General features: G+C 41.0%; 1 protein-coding gene across 1 annotated transcript; it reads left to right on the top strand.

The window, feature by feature from the left end:
* Positions 1 to 1,075: 1,075 nt before the first annotated feature.
* Positions 1,076 to 9,572, top strand: VAMP2 (vesicle-associated membrane protein 2 (synaptobrevin 2); the record flags this gene model as incomplete). Its single annotated transcript, XM_010140241.1, has 4 exons — positions 1,076 to 1,190; positions 4,648 to 4,806; positions 6,814 to 6,865; positions 9,010 to 9,572. Coding segments are annotated over 4 exons (343 nt in total), but the record flags the coding sequence as incomplete, so codon positions are not given.
* Positions 9,573 to 20,586: the final 11,014 nt, after the last annotated feature.

The following is a 20,586-nucleotide window of genomic DNA, read 5'->3' as shown; positions in this document are numbered from 1 at the left end:
TCACCCATAGCTGAATAACCAGAAGTGTAAGATACAGCTGTGCTCCAGGTCTGCTCCATCACTCGAGTCTGTGAGAGTCAGCATTACCTACAGGGATCGCAGCCCACAGGCGGTACTGTCAAACAGAATTTTGCAGGTTAAGGTATCTTTGGAAACTAACTGTAGTGCCCCAGGCGTTTGGACAGTGTATTAATGAGGCCATAATTCCAGCACTATTTATCAGACCCCAGGATGTTAAAGGGAATGATTCACAGAGAAACGCCACCGTATTCTTGCAGTCTGTCACTGTGGGAAGGCACTGGTAATGCAGAAGTGGGATCTGTGATGTTTTCCATCACAGGGATTTCCTCTTCCCATCACAGGGTTTTGTTTCTCTGCAGGAAGAAATGACAGTGTCCTTTGAAAGGAAGGGTGAGGTTTCACAGGTTAAAGTGTGGGTGTGAAGAATGACTGGCAAAGGTTGAGGGACCCTGTTCAGGCTGGCAGGGTGACTCGTCCACACAAGCGCGCGGACACAGACCAGATCTGTTGTCGGATTTTAAGGGACTTCTCTTTTGGTTTTTGTTTTAGAGCAAGCTGGGGAAAGCCAGTGTTGATGCTTAAGAAATGAGCTGATGCACAGGAGATCAGGGCTCTGTTCACAGCATTGTTGCAAATTTTTATCCAGGGTTTGTGACAGATGTTCAAGCCTGACCAGCTGCTCTGGTGGGGTATTTGGTGACCACTGGTGAGGTGGTTAAGCGTTGCCGAATGCCTGGGATGACTAACCTCATGCTGTGTGCAATTCTCACCCCCACTTCTTCCTCCATTTCTTTCTCCTCTCCTTTTGTTTCTCTTTACTTGGTTAGCTTCCAGCCAAACGCTTAGGTGCAGGGGAGGGCATGAAGCAGCAGCTGAGGAGCAAGGCAGGGTCAACACCAAATACGCTGAGCAGAGTCTCTTTCCTTAGTGGGACATAAGCTCTGCCCTGCTAGTCAGGACTTTGTCGGGAACTTTTGACTTGTTCCGGAATAGGGGTAGTGAACAAGTGAAGATGGTTTCAGTCAACTTTTATGTTTTCTGGTTTTTGATCTAGGTCTGCTTCAGCTCCTACCCAAGGTTCCGCCAGTGCTGGGGCTGCAGGGCCACCTCCTGCTACCAATGTGTCAAGCAACAAACGGCTGCAGCAGACACAAGCCCGGGTGGATGAGGTAAGTGGCTCCAGGTGATTTGTTGCCCACTGCAAGGGTGCTGATGTGGTTATTTTTTTTTCTTTAAGATGCTTTCCTCCCTAGTGATCCAGCAGTTCCTTCTCATCTGAAGGCAGTGCATCTAAGTTTACCAAAGGATTGCATTTATGAGGAGGCAGAGAGATCCTGAATATGAACATCTTTGTGCCAGTAACACTTCTGCAGAATAAATGTGAACTTTGGTGCCAGTTCATTAATTCATCCTAGTCAGTCAGGTTAGGAGGAAGTGTCATAGCGGAACCAGCTCTTTTAACGTGTTCCTGCGTTCCTAAAGGTCAGATGCTGATCTCACAGGTTGTTTCACAGGGACAGATCATCAGCTTAAAGATAGATTCAAGCACAAGAATTGCAGCTGATGGCTGCATTCATACCCAGAGCTCTATTGATTAATCACCACAATTTATCCCCAAAGGAAGGCACCCACACAGGATATCATAACAGCATCTTTGACAAATCCCCATTCCTTCTGTTGGTGTTGGAGGATCGTGTGCCTGTTCCAGCTTAGATCTGTATTTCTTGTAGTATACAGACTACCTCTCCACCTCGGCTGTAGTGCCAGTGTCCATCTAACTGCTCTGATACTGGGAATAAGTGAGCATACCACCACTCACAGCTGTGGTCCCTGAGCATACCACCAGTACAGAAGCAGCTGTAGCATCCCTGCACGCAGGTTTGTGTGCTCAGTAGTAAGGACAGAGTTTTGCTAAACCCCTAAAAAGACTCAAGTAACTAATTCTTACTGTCTGTGGAGAAGTGGCCAAGGCCTGTGTGATTCTTTAATGCCAATTCAATAAAATACACATTAGAAAATGACTATTTACAGGCCATTAAAGGCCTCTATATTCAAAAGCTTCAGGTAGCTTTAAAAATAGTAGAGAAGACCTCACAACATCCAACTGAAATGCATTTCTTAAGGTGAAATAAATGCACTTGTCAAATTGAGCTTTTTCTTTTTGAGAACTTTGCTGAAGATCTGAAACAGAAGTTTTTGCAGAAGTTTCTAGGCCAGTTTCTCTCATTATCTTGGATTCACGTCACACTAACTTCATTGACATTGCAGTGGGGAAATGAACATTACATTTCAGCTTTTTTCTTGGGTCAGAGTAATGAAATAAACTTCTTGTCCTGAACATATTACATCATGATGGAGCTGTAATTGTTTATGTGAGCAACAGCAAAAGTAATTGTCCCTAGAAGGTGAAAAATATTTGCTAATTACTGTCTAAAACGAGTAATGCAGATCAGACACATGGAATTCTTCAAGCAGTTCAAAAGAGATAGCTCCAGTAAGGCTAGTGAACCCGCACTTCGTGTTTAAGGTACTCTATGCTGAGACTTTTCACTCAAGCCCATGGAAGTTTGTCTTCTTGTGAAGCATAATGGCTTAATTTTGTAGGAACTCTTAACCCAGTATGAGGGGACAGTGAGTAGCTCTTGGATTTGAGGATTATGCGGGTGATAATCAAGATCTACATTTTTTTCACGGCCTGTTTGAGAGGAATGCTGAGGTTTGTATGGGTCTTGAGTGGAGAGCACATGGGCAGCAGATCCTTATTTAATAGGGAAAAGAATAAGTATTAGAATAGGCAGAGGAGAAGGATGCCACTGGCCTTTCAGTGCTGTGAAGTCACTGGGTGAAACCGGTTTACAGCACCTAAGGGTCTGATCTCTTAAGCATTGCCTTGACCTTCCTCCTCGATCTTTCGTTTTTCTTTCATGTCTTGTGGGAAAGTGATCTGTAGGTGGCACCAAACACCGGAGCGCAGCACGACCCATCTCTGGTGGGCCTGCTCCCAGTGCTGTGCTGCTCAGCGCTTCGATCCAGACCCCCAGCTCAGCAACACCATCACGATTTTGCATAAGAGAAAAATTTTGATCTTTATAAAAAGACTGACATTTTTAATGCTATGTCAATGCTGATAACAGTATTTCACCTCTATCCAGGTTGGGTTTTCCCCTCTGGTTTCTCTGGGAGTCCTAGAACTTACTTTCTAAGGCTCAGATCTTGGTTTTAGACTAGACAAGCATTCATTTATTTCACAAAAAAGCAGTCTCATCTGGACAAGTGTCCACTGCAGTCAGGTTAAGTTCAACAAGTAGTTCTGGGCAAAACAGATGAGAGAATTGGTAGGAAATGTTACAGTATTTTGTTTCAGCAATTTCAAAGAGTTTTCAATTTTCACTATGAAGCATTGTACCAAGACAAAATTAATTTAGCTAAATACTAGCTGAGAAATGAAAACAAAAGAGTTTGGTGGGTTTTTGTTTTTGTTTTTTTGTATTTGATGTGAAGTTAAATGCTTGGAAGGTTTGGAGTTGGAAAAGCAAGTCAGAAAATTTGTGTTGACCGAAACATTTTATTTTGTTTTAGGTTTGATAGACAAGTGGAACAAACCTTTTGAGTTTTGGAACAGTATTTAACCCTGTGCCAGTCCTTTCAGAGATTCTTTCACTAGCAGTTTAATCTCACTGTGTTTAAGTTACGTATTTTTTAAATAATTCTTGGGTTTTGCAGGTAATAGTTAAATTATATTAAATACAAACAACACGGACTTCATTATGAGAAGTACAGGCCAGCATCCATATTCACCGCTAGAATAAGCGGACACAACTTTACGGAGATAGTATAACAATCTCACATCTACATTAGTGATGAATTGTAGAGGATTCCTACTTCAAGTTGCTGGCCTGCTAGAAGAGGATTTTCATCTAACTCAGTCTATAAAATATATGCATGAATGAGCCTTACCTATTGTGTGCTGGCTGTGCTCACTTTTTTCGCTGAGGCTGTGCAACGAGGTGGCAGGAGCTCCATGCTATGCTTCAGGCTGAGTTTTCTCAGATAAAATTTTCTCCTCCTCCACTTTAAGCACTTCAGATTATGGCTGGGAAGATATCTTGTCCGAGAAAGATCTGCAGAATAAGTGAATTCCTTAGTCAGAAAATGCATACATTAGAGTGGCCTTTATCTAGCCAGTTTCTCTAGTTCAGCAAAGGAAGTTATACTAAATGTATAAGGAACATAATGTCTTGGTCGAAGTGATGGCTGGACAAATGTCAACCAAAGTGTAGTCTAGAGGTACTGGTCTTCACTTTTTTGTGTCTATACTGAAGTAGCTAGTTGTAGGCTAAAAGAAATAAAAAGCTTTAATGAAATAAATATTTACAGTATTTCTTAATGTCCTTTTATTTTTAACCTTTAAGGGAACCTGAGCACAGCGGAGCTGTGTTCATTTTGCTCTCACTGTGTCTGATCCCATAGGTCTCATTCTGAGGCACTGTCCAGGTAATTGCCATCACGTACCATAAAGGCAAATGGCTGGTTTGGGGGCGATATGTGATATTCCAGAGTGTGAACATATGGGTGACCTTCAACTTTGTAGCATGTGGAACCTAACGTGCGCCTGTGCCTTTGCAGGTGGTAGACATCTTCAGAATGAACATGGACAAGGTGCTAGAAAGAGACCAGAAGCTATCAGAGCTTGACAACCGGGCAGATGCATTGCAAGCAGGTGCCTCACAGTTTGAAACCAATGCAGCCAAACTGAAGAGAAAATACTGGTGGAAAAATTGCAAGGTAAGGAATTTAAAGTCTTGTTAAGAATCACTTTGTGGCAGACAATACTTTCATCTGCAATTATTGGGACTTTGCTTGCATGATGACATCTCGAAGTGGCATCTCTGCTTGACAAGGGAAGAAAGAGATGCCTTGCCCTCTAGGCTCCAGGATAATAAGTCAAACAGCTTTAGTCTTATCAGAATCTATTATTTAGGTAATTTCTGCAGTATATAAAACATAGAAACAAATTTTGATGCTTCAGTCAGTGCCCACAGATAGGGATGGGAGAGCATGCCATGTTAATTCATGTAAGTTCCCTGTGTGAACTACAAAACCTGAACAGGTTATAGTGAATTCTTGTAGTGACAGAAAAGAAACTTTTTTTCTTGAAGGGGGATCATCAACCTCTTGATCTTTTTTTTTTTTTTTGATGGTAAACTACCAAAAAAAAAAAATTTGGTTTCACAAACTGCTGTGAAAAGCGAGGAAATTACAGTCTCTTTTAAAGAGGGCCAGATTATGATAAAGCAGGACTTTAATCAACCAGCTCTCTCTTCTGCTGTCTTCAAGGCTCATTCTTTCCCATGAGCAGATAGAAGGTGACTCTCCTCTGCTTTTTCAGACTTCCTCCAGGATTTGTGTTTTCTGGACTCAGAAACTTCAGCTCCTCTTATTCATATAAGACACCCTATCCTTGTTTTCTTCTCGTGCACCACCAACATAAACACTATGCTAAAAGTTCAGGTTTAGTTCCATTTCTCCAGTACCACTGTTGCTTCTGGTCATTCATATCCACCCAAATAAAACCACCTGTTTCCAAAGGAATCCCCATGTATTTCTCACCAGCCTGTTGTCTCTTCAATCCACAGTGCTATGAAATGTAAAGCAAGGCATAAAATATTCTGGGTAAAATACACGCACAAACACTCCAGAAATAAGTGGATCTAGGTTAGAAATTCAACAGAGCAGTGCCTCTGGGCCTCTTCTAGCTGTTGCCCAGTTGCTTTGCCTGACAGTGCAGGAAGCAGGGTTTTTAGGGGCTACACACAGGTTTTGAGTTAGGTTCACCCATGCTGACTGCAGTCACCACAATGACCTGTGCTACACTAGACCTTCAAACCTATCCTCATACTCCTTTCCTTGTTGTCTCTTGCTGCTTTACCCTGACAAACAGATATCCTGTCCTTCCTCTGGTTCCTGAAGTTCTAAAGGAGAGGGAAAAATAAATAAATCTCCTGCAAGCCAGTGGCTGGCTCTGTCCTCCAGACACCTGTTGGGAGAAATGAAGGCCTTGATTTGACACGTCCACGTTTGTTGTTTTTCAGTCTTTCCATTCTCACTGGGGTAATGATGGGAATTGCACTGCAGTCTCTCTGGTGGCCTTATGAGCATTCAGCAAGTGTCATGTAGGAGCCTCTGCCCCACGCAGCTGGGTCTGCTGGTATGGTCCGTGCACAGCTGGTATGGTATGTGCACAGCTGGCTCTGATGTATCTGTTCCTGTGGGAACAGGCTTCAAGTTTGGAATGAGCTATTTCCAGACTAACACGCTGGAAACTCTGCTGGCTAGCGTGGGCCACCTCTCTCAACAGCACAAGAACATGAGGCCAGCACAAATAGCTGCTAGGCATTAGACATCTCCTGCTTAAAAAGTGATCGGGTTACTCTGGTATAAAGTGGTGTGTGACCATATGTGAATCCAGCCTCTTAAATCTTCTCTGGAGTTGTTTTACTTCAGGAGTTTACTTGTGCTTCACATTACTGCTGGAAGTGGATGAGGTTGGTCACTGCATCTTAGCTGATGGGCAAGAACTTGCTAGCTTTGTCAAGAGGTGGCTCGTGGTCAGCTGTGCCTAAAATTGACACTACATTTGAGGCCTTATCAAGTCTGTCGCAGTGAGTCTTTGCAATAACTGAAAGTGCAAGGAAGGAGCCACCAAGTAAAAACAAAACCACTGAAGGGTTACTGTCTTTCATGTGAAAAACTGACTTTCTCTTCTTTTTTCTCATACCTTTCTTTTTCTAGATGATGATCATCCTTGGTGTAGTATGCGCAGTCATTCTCATTATAATTATAAGTGAGTAATTCATTTTCTCCTTTGTTTACGATCCCAATAGCTCTGTGACTTACGAAGTGTTGATATATTAAAAATTGAAACAAAAAATGGATACGAAATATTTAAACTGATTAATATGTGAATTTCCCCTTCTACTGCCATGCTGTTAGAGTGAGAATTACTGCAGACTCTCTGGACACTTGCATAGGTAGAGTCTGTTGACAATTAATGTATTTTGTATTAGCGTGTTACATAAATTTCCCTAGGATTAAAGACTCTCCCTTTTCATGTTTATATTTTTATGCAGTTTTGGATTTCTTTCTGTCATTACAACAGAGCCACAGTCCTGGTGTTTTCTAGTGAGAACAGTAATGTTTGTATTACCTCCTGACTATAAAAAGCGGGTGAAGACCCACAGGCAAATGGGCATTTGATGATTTTTTTTTTTTTAAAGCGTGTAAGTGTCCAGTTCCCACCGAACCAGCTGGTATTTGAGATGTTGGTGCTTCTGAAAATCCCTTTGCATCTCAAATACCTAAATATTGTTAAAAGATGACCCAAAGCCTTATTGATTTCTTCTCTTGAAAGATCATCCTGTTCTACACATTTGTCGTAGGAAAGACAGTGCATGAATGAATAATAGCAGTCATGCTGGTTGGGAGCTAGGGATTGTGTAATGACAGGAACTGAACATTTTCTTTATGTAACCCCTCTGTTAGCAACAGCTGTTAGGTGACATAACTGTAATATGGCATTAACTCCTAAAAGGGAGATTTCTTGAGTTAGACAATCCAGCTAGTAACCCAGAAGAGCTTCACCAGGAGGACATACTGTGGACGTCGATTAATTCCCAGCTCTCAAATTACATGCCTTGTATTTGGCATGTTTCCATTTTCCTCTGTTGCTTCTGTAAAGAAGGCTTACAGAATCACCTGTAAACATCTCTAAATGGATCGAGGTACATGTGGTAGTTTGTTAGTCTTATGAATGCTGGCACCAGAGTGACCCAGAATAATTCTAGGGTTTCGTAACAGTGATAGGGCAAGAATGGGAAATGACTAGATATTAATTAACTATATTAACTGGGTACTCAAGGCAGCTGGCTTCAGGGGAAAGATGGGCGCTTGTTCTGAGTCTAGCGCAGCAGCCTGGGAAGACAGATGTGCAGCCACTGACTGCTGTGTATCTATGCATCATTGAGCTTTATGCGTATCTTTAAAAAATAAAAAGCAGACAAAACAGCTCATAATTCCTCCTTAGAAGTTAAGGCTGGAATTATATATACAGAACAATATTGTTTCCCTCCCGGTTTTAAATGTTGGATGCTTGTCCTGGTAAGTTTAGAAACAGACATAGCAGGTTTGACGTGGCTTAATTAGGTTTAGGGTATTTAATCACAAACTGGAGTGTCACATCATCAAACTGAGGTCATGGCTCACCATAGTGTGATCTAGTGCAAGTTTAGTGAGATTTAAATGTATTTAAGCTCTGGATCTTAAATTATTTTTTCAGTCTATTTGATCCTTCTGTAGTAGTGGCTAAAGGTTGCATCTTCAGGAAGGACCCTGTGTATTGAACTCGATGTATTTATTTACAGTAGCTCTCAAGCATCCTAGTACTGTCACAGGCAAGGCCTGCATGGCTTCTCCAGTCTCTGATTTGAACGGGAACAAGATCATACCCTCCATGCAGGGCTGGCTATAGATGCAGATAAATTGGGTGGTTCCTGACAGTAACAAGCTATCACAGGTGGTGAAATGGCCCAAGCCGGGCTTCTTACCATCTTGGTAGAGGGGCCTTGGAAAAGCAGGCTGGCTTCTTGCTGAAGGAAGAGTTAAAACATGTGGGACTGCAGGTGTTGCTGGAGCTGGGGATGGTGGCTTACATCACCATCAGTCCTTGCCCTTTCTGACTTTGAGCTGCAGCCTCCCCTGCTTTTCACTCCAGTTCCCCCTCCAAACTCCTTTTGTCCAGGAGAAGCATGCCCATTCCAGTTAGGAAGGCACAGTGTGTGCAAGACATGTCATGCTCTTTCAGCAAAGGTGTGCTAAAGGGGTTTGCCTTTCTCTGACAGCACACACTTCTGTGACATAAAGCACAACAGTACCTCTGTAATAACTGTTGGCTTATGGCTTTTTTTTCTTCCCTTCTGCTTCTTTTCCCAGTTTATTTCTCCACTTGAAAAAGCAAAGAAGGAAGACTTGGCACAACTTTGTTCATATCAACCAATGATATCAGTGTTCCTTTGTTGAACTCCGCTTTTTAATTCCCGTGTCTTGGGATTTTTGCTTGTAATAACCCATAAGCATTTGGTGTGGTGTGTTTTGGAATTCTGTTGTTTCCACAAGAAAAACTGTACCAGCTAAATACTGCCAAGTAGTTCCATACACTGTCTTATCACTGTATTTTAAAATGTGTATGCACTGACCTTCAGAAACTAGTATATGAAAAACATCCTAAACATCTCAGAATCGGAGAAGGCAGCTATGGGGAAGCTCCTGCTTAAAAGGACACTGTCAGGTGGATTGAACCCAAACCTAAAGGTTGCAGCAAACATTAGGGCCATAATTCTCAATCCGAGCAACTAAAGTTAGATGGCAAAATCCACTATCAGATATAACTTTTGGAAGTAGTGAGTATCTGCTACTCTGAAGAGAGTGGTACCTGCAAATATTCATGTAAGACATCTTATTTCAACTTAGCCAACCAAACACAGACTTTTTGAGATGAGTTGTTGTATCCAAGTGTAAAAACATTGCCTGCAGAAAGTAAATAGGGCTGGATTATCCTCTTGTATGGATTTAAATGTTTCCTTCTGAGGTGTTCTGTGCAACCAGAATGGCCTCAGAATGAAAGATAGAAAGACAGAATGTCAACCGAAAAAGCATTAGCTAGCACAACCTTGAAAAGGCCAAGCAAAATGCAAAAATGGTCATACAGGCATCAGAAATGGGCCCCACTGTGAGAACCATTCAAAACTCAGGAGGAGGAAGGTATGGGTAAAAAGAGGGAACAGTGGAAAGAGGCCGAGAGAGGGGAAGGTGCTTAGCAAAGCTTTCCTGGAGAAGAGGAAGGCAGAGAAACACTGTTCCAAAGGGGTGGTGTTAATATGCTTTTTAAAAATTTTATTTAATTTGTGTGTGTGTGTGTATAGTTCATAAACTATAGTGTTGTCTCTAAGTGCTCAGCTGAGGTATTTTTTCATACTCAGATTAATATTTAATGCAATTAAGAGAAATATTGCAGTTTGAGAGAATGTTCTTGTATGCTCTTGGTGTAAGGTTTTTCTCAAATATTGAATTCCTTGTTTTTTCTTTTTTAAACATTGAATAGCTTAATCATAGTTAACCAAACTGAAAATGAATTACCAAATTTTGAGCCAGGGAATTCTGAAAGGGTCTTTTAAGGATAACTCCTTCAGAATTTCTAAGAAGAATTTGTAGAATTTAAAAACAAATAATTGGTGGTTGTTGTGGGGTTTTTGTAGATTTTTTTGTCTACAATTTATTTAAGGCATAGACACGGTAATAATAATAGTGTAAATATTCCTACCGAGGAGCATCTCTCTTGACATGGTCTTAGACTAAAGAAAACATAGACCCAGACCAGTTTGTTGCAGTGGATGCATATACAAATTGTGCTTAGGTAGAATTCTGCAGAGAATAAGCAATGATCTGTTGAAGGATTCCAGTTCCATTTTTTCTCTATATATTTATTACTTCATATTCACATGTGCTGTTTCATATCATTAAGCGGTAAGAGGCCTCGGTCTTAATGAAACTTAACTTTCAAAGTTACTAATGTGCTACTGGACTCCTGGTATGCCCCGGTCACTTCAGTCCTTCAGCTGAGTGAGTATGTAAACAACTCTAAAATCAGAAGAAATCTCTGCTGTCATGAAGGGCCTGACTCCGTGAGGTGCCACAACTGGATGCTATGCATAATTGAGCCTTCACTGGAAAAGGAATAAGCTGTCCAACTTTAGGACCTTTTTTAAACTACTAAGATGTTTGGCTCAACTATCTCCTGAGACCCTGCCACCCATACCCGTGTTGAGCATGGCTTGATCCTCACAGGGCTTCTCTACAGGACTGTTGAAAGGACCCATGAGATGAAGAGCTTCCACTGGAGATGGATCAATCAGTAAGCTTATATGTTGATACAGAACCTTCGTGTAGATGATGCCTTCTCCTATGAGAGCCTGAACTCACTACCTATATGGCTGCAAGGAGTTTGAATCCTCTGGCTACTAAGATGCGACGTTTCCAAATGTAACTCTAATGGAACTGCTGTAAGAATGTGAAGCTTACATCCTCCTAGCTAACACAAGTTAGGAATCAAGGTGGGAGCTTTAGGGGAGAGCGGAGAAGAGAAACTGCTGGTTGAGGAATGTGTACTCACCCTCCCTCAAAACAGTGAGTAATGCAGATGAATGCTAAATGTTGGTGAGAATTTGCAAGGAGGAGTTTAGTCAAGAAATATAGTCTCTGGTGGGTTGTAAAATGTTTGTGAAGAGACAATTTCCTCCAATGTGCTAATGAAATATACTCAATTAATGTGTTTAACTCTTTAAGTTTGCTTATAGTTATCTTGTGAATGCTCACTGTTTGCTAGTTGCACTGTACTGGTTGGTTGCAGTTGGTGAGATAAGGCATGTAATATTTCTACTTCAGCCCAGAAAGCATGAGCAAGTATGTCCTTCCCTGATGCACCAACCCAGAGGGGAACTGCTCCTGCAGATGGTTAATTCTGCAAGGTGAATATAGTAATGGAGCACAGTCGGGGGTCATAGATTGCACAACACCATCACCTATACAGGAACTGCTACAGAGGACAATCTATATGAACACAGTTGGAGATCTTACTTGTGTGGAAGCCAGGATTGATTGCTTTCCACGCACTGCTTCTACATTTAAAATGTCCATGCAGTTACAGCTGCCTACTCCTAATAGTAAATTACCCATGAAAAGGTTAACTCATTCTTATTTGGTCAGCAGTGCTTAGAATTTCAATTCCTGGGTAGAATTGCAACTACTTCATCACTAACTACTGCCTTGGCTTTTACCTTGGGCTAGTAAAAAGGCACAAAAGGGCTTCCTTTTACCCACCTCCAGCAAAATCTCAGGGGACTGCGAGGCTGATTGCTTTCTGACCGCCATCCTGGGAATTGAAATGAAGCCTCCTCTGGCTGGCAGCAAGGATTTTGATAACTTTAGCTAGAGTTAAACGCTGTTTGAGACTTGCATATTCTATCCTTATAAGAAGCACTTGCTATTCCTCTGATTTCTGGGCTGCAGCAGCACAGCGAGGGTGCTAGTATGAAGTGCTGCTCAGAAACAGCATAGCTGCTGTTGCCTTGCCGCTGAGTGCTCATCAGCTTCTGAGCTTTGAGAAGTGTTATTTGCACCCACTATCCACAAGCTAGTAAGGCCCTTTTCGGGCATTACACCTTTTTCCTTCTAATTTAGCTCACCTTGCAGTAACACAAATGTGGTTTTAAACCTAAAAAAATTGGTACATAGAACTGGCAGGAGCAAGTGGCATGGAAGCCCAAACAGGGCACTTGACCTGATTTTCACTTGACAACATTATGTAACAGCACAGTCAATCCAACATAGTCCAGCATAATCCAATATTATTAGAAGGAGGAGGGGAGAATCTGATAAAGATTCTGAATGTAACCTGGGGTCTGTAAGACAATAAGTGATTTAGAAATCTAGTCAGTTTGATTTTTAAAGTTGACAGTTTAATTCTATTGGAGCCTGAATGAGGTTAACCTCGGAAACAGTTCAGGCAAGAAAAAAATACTTGGCTTTTTCCTTTTTAAATAGTGATCTGCCATAAGCGACTTACACACAGTGACAGAAGAGCAGGGCAGTGTTAACTGCGCAAGGAATTAATTAGAACAGCCACAGTCTGCTATGTTTTTCTTTGGGTAGCAAGACCTTTGAAATTCTCATTTTTGCATCTCATTTCTGTCACTGCTCCTCTGGCAGGGCTTCGCATAACTTTATGAACAGCTGAGCTACTTCTTGTTTGAATACAATGCATTTTAGCTCTTAAGAGCAAGTTTGTGACTTGACATATCTGTCAGAGCATACCTGTAAAATGGTGGTATCTGCTACTCAGAAGTGCATCTACCACAGGAGACTCAAACTTTTAGAAGCTCAGATGTTACTCAACTCTTCCCATGCTTTTACAGAGTGAGTTTTTCTCTATTTCATGGGAGGTTATCCACCCAGTGAGAGTATGTATAATCTGTTATTTTTTATGACAGTGCCTCGATCGCACATGTTGGTGCTAGACCTTCACAAAGAAACTAGAGAGCACTTGGGTGTAATCCAGGATTTAGTTCTCAACCATGCCTCTCCTGCCCTTTAAACAGGGAAGAGGGCTAAACCAGTAGCCATATAAGGCACTGGGCTCACTCCCAGTGTACACAGTGAGCACTGGAAAGGCCTCAAAGAGACCAAAGTCTCTTTGGTCTGGATTTGTGTCCTGACCTGAACTTTAGACCTGTAACAGATCGTAAACTTTGGGCTCCCTGTGTAGTCAGAAGAGTGAGATGCTCTTCCAGCCGTTCTTCCTCTCCCTTGATTTAGGTCCCTCTTGCCAGACGATATACATTTGAGCATGTCTTTCTTCATGCAAAAGAAAGTACAAGCGCCCTTGAATTCCCTTCTTTAAAAGCAAAACAGAAAAGGCCAAAGAAGGTAGTTTGGAAAAAATGAGTTGTATATTGAGAAATGATTGGCTGAAGATTTCTCAGATGGCGACATTATTTTCAGGAGCAATACAAGATTAGGATGTATGAAACAATCAAACCAGAACCTCTCATCACTTGTTCTCTCTCCATGTGGCCTCCTTCAGAAACACATCTCTATTCCACTTCAAGAAAGGGCTTTGTTTTCCTCTTCAGCTAATTTCTCTTCGTTATTTCATCAATGTATGTCTCCATTGATGTGCTCAGTAGCTTTTTTTCTCCACTGAGAACCAGAAGACTGTCTACCTTTAAATATGTGCATTAAAAGAGTTGTGAGCCACCCAAGGAGCTTACCTTTCTTCCTGATGCACTGACATTTAAAAGCTGTATCTTACAACAAAGCAGAAAAACTGTGGCAGTCTGGTTACATGCAGGTTTGGTGGAGTAAACACTTTATCCAACAATGAGTCATTTCTGCAGTAACCTCATTCTGTCATGAGTGTATCACATCTGCTAACTCTCCAAAGCAAAAATCATAACCTGTACTGTTTAAAATGTGAATACAGCATCGTGGTTCATACATAACACTCTATTCAACCAAAGAAGCCACATGCTCTAAGTTTAAAAGGGCAAAGTACTTGTTCTCAATGAGAAAATACCATAGAGAACAACCAAGATAATTACAAAAAAAGCTTCTCCATTCTTTAGCTCTTCCCACAGTGTCTGCCTTCTCCATTATTCTTCAAGTCTCTCTTCGTTCTCTGAGAAAGCCTTTGTGGTTTTGGAGTGTAACGTGTTTGGAACAGAGCATATTTGGGCTAGGGTTGTTCTGCTGCCCTCTGAGTTGAGTCCCTGTCTTTTGCCATATTGTTGTTGACCTCAATCAGAGCTGAGGCAGGCCTGTGTGGAGCAGAACCACTGCCCCATAATGCCCTCCTGTCCTCAAACCAGCCTCCACTGGAGGCAGAATATGGCTCCTGGATCTTAATTTGGTACAAAATGATGTGATAGAAAAAAAGGCTTCTGACTGCCAGACAAGAGCATTTTTGCTGCACTACTTCAATTATAATAGTGGAATTCTAATGAAATGTATTTAACATTCCTTGTAATTATAATTTCATTAATTTTGATGGAAAAGAGAGGAAACGACAAATAAGGATAGTGTGATAATGACAAGATAGTAAATTGGGAAACAGTTTAAGTGAAATACAGCCAACATTCAGTAAACTCCTTTTTATAGGTGGCTATGCCTAAAAGCACCTTTTGTTTGTTAAAACTAAGCAGAGCTAGTTATTGAACTGCATGTGGACTAGTACTGAAAATAAACTATGACAACCGGTAGTTGAAGTTGCTTCTATTGACTTTTTTTTGAAAACACAGGAGATGTACGCGGGAAGGATGATCTGGTATTTTTTGCAGTGTGCCACTTAGGGTATACCAGTCAAAGACATGCTGCTGAAGTTGTCAGCTGCAGAAATGGTCAAGGACTTCAGTCAAATAAAGGGGTCTGGAGTGCTTCGTGCAGTAGAGAGACGTACGGAATGCCTGCAGGAGAGCACTTTGGTCTGCCAATAATGAAGTCTTTTTGATTCGGCGTGATTGTTTGGCTTACCCTTGTTCCACCCTAGTATCTGTGCTTGTCCACCAGTAAATGGTTTAAGATGCAAAATCACTTTGCTGAGTCCATTACGTTCCTGTCATGTATATGTGAACTCATGGTGGTGGTCTAAGCTTTTGTAATTAAAAGAGTTTAAAAGAATTAAGAGGTCTCGATATTTTAATCTATCCCTTGAAATTAGTTTCTCCCGCTGATATGCTGCAGCTTTGTTTAAAGGAACAGTAAATAATGGCAGCTATTGTTTTTTGTTAAGATCAATGTTTGAGATAGTGCATATAATGGAGCCACAAATTCATAGATGTAACAATGTGTAATTGTTTTCAGAAGTTCAGCTATTAAAATTTAGAGTATTGAATTGAAAGGTTGCAACAATTTCTCCATTAGTCATGGTAGTGTTGGCTGGACCTGAAAATTCAGGGGTCAGCATGGCTGCCATGCCTCTAGCAAGCTACAGTGTGCTAAATAACGCAAGTCCATCTTTTCATGAAACTTAAAGGGAAAAAAGATTCTGAATAGAAGTAGAAATGTATAGTAAAGGCATGGGTATACGGTTTAACCATTACTTAACTATTATTTATCCATTATTTAAGTGATTAGCAGCTATAGGCAAATAATTAGCTTCCAAAGCCTGTGTATTGATGGAAGAATATTTTTTTCTTGTTAGAAATGCTTAGATCAATCTATGTTCCTTTTGCCTTTTCCCCAGGGTGGAAATAAAATAAAATGCTGTGTAGCTAAGACACACTCACAGGTCTGCACAGTAAAATGTTACTGATAGCCCACTACTTGTCATGAAAAACATGGTTACTTTGTCTTGTAAATGAAAGGTCTTCCCTCCCCCAACCACACAGGTGGTAAAACATTAGTCACATTACATGTATCAGCACCACTGAAGGATTAGAAATTAGTACCTCCTATTAAGAGTGGAGCTTAAAAACATCCTTTGTCTGTGGAAAAATATGTGAGAGGGAAACACCGTTTTAGAGGTTGAATTTTTATTGGACAACTCCTATTCTTTTTTCCTCCCCCTTTCCAGAAGAAGTGCTCATATACGTAGACAAGCATGTGCCATTTGGGTGATACGTTCACTTTCCAAGGATGAAAGGGATGAAACGTAGCCGATATCTACTGTGAGCAAACTTCAGTTTGTTTTGCAGCATAAAAACTTCTCTTAGGGGCAATATATGAACTGTTATTATAAACTCATTTTAGTCATTGCAGGAAACGAGTTTGTAGCCAGCTAATTAGTATTTTCCTTAATGACTTATGCTTGAGCATTCTCACAGAAAAGCAGTCTCCTGAGGTGCTATGTAATCAGTTCAGCACTGTAAACTTAAAATGGACAGAGGATGAGTAGCTCACGCTCTCTGCCCCAGAGTGAAGAGCAAAGCATGCCCTGTTCTGGAAGCGACTTCAACATGTGCTTAAGCATAGAGAGAATTTCCATCCTCTGTTTAAGATGATAAACTCCCTCAATTGTCCTTACTAAATCCAGGCCTGATATGAAATCTGTGCCATGTTCTAATTCAGGAGAGGAGAAGCCTTTCCTTTGAATGATAAAAAAATTAGGTTGGAAAGGACCCCTGGGGTTTATCCAGTCCAATCTCCAGCTGAAAGCAGGGCCACCTTTGAGGTTGGTCAGGTTGCACAGGGTTTGTCTTGATGAGTTTTAAAAATCTCCAAGGCTGGTGATTCCACAGTGAATTCTGCCATTGGGTAGATTATCTGCCCTACCGATATATTCTATGCCCCACCATACTGATGCACCTTCCTAAGCGTATGTGGTTTATGTTTTTGCCCTTTTTTTTGTGTGCACTGATCTCACTAAATTAAGATCTAGTGGGAGTAAGTGCAACCCTCTTTTTCTAAAGAGATTCTACTGATTTCAAGAATTTTTCTTCATTTACACTGGACTAAGCCAGATCTGACCACGCTGAGGCTATCGGCGCATTCTGTCGCCTCTGTGTATGTGAGGCCTGCTCCCCTGACACTGAAGCTGAGGGAGGGCATAGGGTCAGACTCAGGACATCTAGTAAAGTAATTCTGTGCTGTCTGAGGTCTCTGACGAAACCTTGATTGGCTGCTAGACCAGCGCAAAGAAAGAAGTAACTGAGATTTCTATTTCTCTTCACACGTCACCTTAACCGTGACACTCCTCTTCGAAATGCTGCTGGAATGGTAATGTGAACCTAAACCTTTCTGTTACCTCTTTCCTTTTAATTCTTCAAGCTTTACTTCCTCTAATAGGAATAATCAGAAATAAGTTTTCGGTTGCCCTTGTAAAAACTAAACTCTGGACCAAATCTTTAATTGCATCCTCTTAAAGGCCAGACAGTATTCTTATGCTATGTAGTAAAGCACTCGGAAGGGATCTGAAAGTCTGGGCTGAGAACAGCATCTCTTGCCTCATAGCCTCAGCTGTGCTGAACAAGAAACTGTCGTTTGTGCCTCTACAGAAGCATCTTACTAGAGCTACCTGGGGAGGAAAATTTCTTAATGTCTGGAAATTTCTTAAAGTGCTTTACCTGGAGGTCAGTGGAATTCCATTGATAAATGATGAATGCATATGTTTTGATGCTAAAATTGTGATGACTTAGAAAGTTTGATATTACTGTACTTTACTGTGGACTGTGATTTTTTTTTTTAAGTGGTGAACATGTTTTCCAAGAATATTGTAGACATTTGTACCATGTATGTTTGTGCCAATAAATCTTGTTTTAAGAAGTTTGGTTTTGTATCATTTCTGTTCCTGATACACACAGTTTAAGGACAGTTAAGCAGCTTCAGCTTTCATTCCCTCTCTGTTTTTAAGTGCTAAAGACTTCTGGAAATTAAGATTTTCTACCTCACACTAAGTTTTTTATATTCAGTCTAACAGAAAAGAAAACAACACTTTTGTATAAACAATAATGAAGTCTGTACCAAAAGGCAGAGGGGAGACAGTGGTACAATCATGAAAGGATTGTGAAGAGGAGCAGATGGGAGAATGTGTTCAGTGATTTTGACTACTTAACTTTCATAATGGTAATTTGTTTTCCTTTTACTAGGGCACAGTTAACTCAGGGACCTCATTGCCATGAGGTACTGTTCACAGATTTTGGTGTACTCTGGACACATGTTATAAATGAAGAAAGAAGGATTGTCCATGAAAGGCATAGGGGGTGTCTTGCAGGGTCATCTTCTGCCTTCACTTGAAACAGCTGATGCTGGCCACTAGTGGGATGGCTTAATGAGTAACTGCTGCCATCATTATTCCTAATGAGTAATTAAGCTCTTTGAAGGAATAAGAGTTGGAAGCTGCTTTTCTCCCCCTCCTGGTGACTACACCTATATTTTAGAATATATAAGGATCACAGTAACTCCTAGGTAGCTCTGCACCATCATGTGTGTGGGGTGTTATTCAACGGCTCTTCTAACCATTGCAAATCAACTCAGCACGTGAAGAACACAGTACCGTCACTTTCCTGGAAAGTGAAAACACATCAAAACTAGGTAATGTCAGATGTAGTAAATCTACAGATTTTTCCTTGGTACTTCTTAGTGTAGCTGCCATAAATTGGAGGCGTTGTGAGTCTATAAGGAGGAGCTGGGAAAAGACGATCACTGATTTTGTATAGTGCACGTTCTGGTCTATGTGAAATAGCAAATAAAGATTAAGTGAGAGGGTGAATTAGGTTGGTTGGTGCTTATGAATGTGGTATTGAAGAACCCAGGAAACTGATCAAAGCCAAAAATAAGTCTTATGCTAATAATTAAGAGAGTACAATGAGCTAATACTCCATTAACACTCTTACAGTCAGGTTGCTTAGTTAGCTCAGTTTTCATGAAAAAAGGTCCCAATTTCTGACATTTGAGCTTACAAAGAATTCTAGCAAATGATAAAAGCAAGTGAAAATTATCTTATGTGTAATATAATAGAGATACTAAGGTGGGTATGGTAGAATCAGTGAGATTACATGACAAATCTAATGTATTTTTATATGCTGTTCAGGTAGCGGTTTTGCATAATTCATGAAGTTCAGGGAGCTTCTTAGGGGTTACTAAGTTATGTGAGTTGAAGGGCTCTGGGACTTGCATATGCTTTGGAAAGTCAATAGAAGATAGTTCAAAGACAAAACAACCTTGAGGAGACTCTCCATATTCTTTGCTTTGTGAGTTGAAGCACACAAAGGTAAGTGAATGAATAAGACTGTCTTAAGTGCTCCTGACAAATGTAAGACAAAGAAACCCCCCAGTCTTAAGTGACTGAAGAACTGCAACCTGAGAAGAAAAGCAGGTAATCTGGAATTGCTGGACCTCTATGTGACCAAGAGCTAGGTAGTGGTAATGACTGCTATAAAAACCAAACCATCTTTTCTTGCTTTCCTAGGTTTTTGAAAGGTAGGGGAACAGAACCTTGTAACAGCACCATGATTTGTGCAGCTATCATCAAAAGCTCTTCCCATGGTCTGGTAGCCATATGAAATACATTTTACTATGGGCACTTCCTGGTACCAAGGGCGCTGAGTTATTTCAAGGCAGCTTTTAGAATGATTCTGTGGAAATAACACCCTTGCCTTCCCCCTTAGTGTCTGAAGGGTCTAATTATAAGTTAACAGCTGTTAGCTGAGCTGCTTTACAAAGGCAAGTAATCCTGGCTGTTCTACCTTCTGTTAGCCATAACACAGCTTTACTCTGTTGAATGTAGTTAGTGGATCTGATAATTAATTTTCAGTACTTACCTAATAACTGGCAGGTTGTTCTTTTTACAGGAAGATGTACAATACAGCACCGTGTTACTTGTATATTCTGTGTAAGCCTAGAAAACATCTGCTCCATAGCCCAGCCTCACCAGGAGCCTGGAAAGACTACCATGCAATGCGTATCTCTGGGATATAATCTATATAATAAGCCATAACAACAGCAGAGCACTGAAAGAGATGGATAGATCAAGCAATAACCTTGAGGACTAATTTGATCCAAATTCTCCTGCTTCTACTACCAAAACAATCCTATTGATACCTCTAGTCCCTAGCCGGATGATAGCTGGATGGCCTGAGACACTGCCTATGGCAGGCAATCAACTCATAGTTTCATTTTGGAGTCTTGTTTCACTCAAAAGTTTGAGTGACCTTTTCTCCCCAGAGGTGTTAATATACCAAACATAAAACTCTTGCTTACTGCACTCACCAGCTTAAGCATTTCTTGACTACTCAGACACCTCTGTTCTCTTTGAACACAAATGCCAGTTAAAAATGCTATTGTTTTTCATTTGCCTAGGGTTGGCAGCTAGATGGAAAAAATGCAGTAGCACCCTTTGATAACAAAAAGCATCTCTGGGGAGCTGTGGGCAAAAGCAGTATCCTCAAGTCCTGCCTCTAAGCTAGATGAAGAGCCAGCCCACATGTTTCTCTGCACCTGAGCCTAGAACTCGAAGCCCTA

This window comes from Buceros rhinoceros, unplaced genomic scaffold (assembly GCF_000710305.1).
Source record: "Buceros rhinoceros silvestris isolate BGI_N320 unplaced genomic scaffold, ASM71030v1 scaffold17447, whole genome shotgun sequence".
NCBI lineage: Eukaryota > Metazoa > Chordata > Aves > Bucerotiformes > Bucerotidae > Buceros > Buceros rhinoceros.
This window is presented reverse-complemented; position numbering and strand designations above follow the sequence as displayed.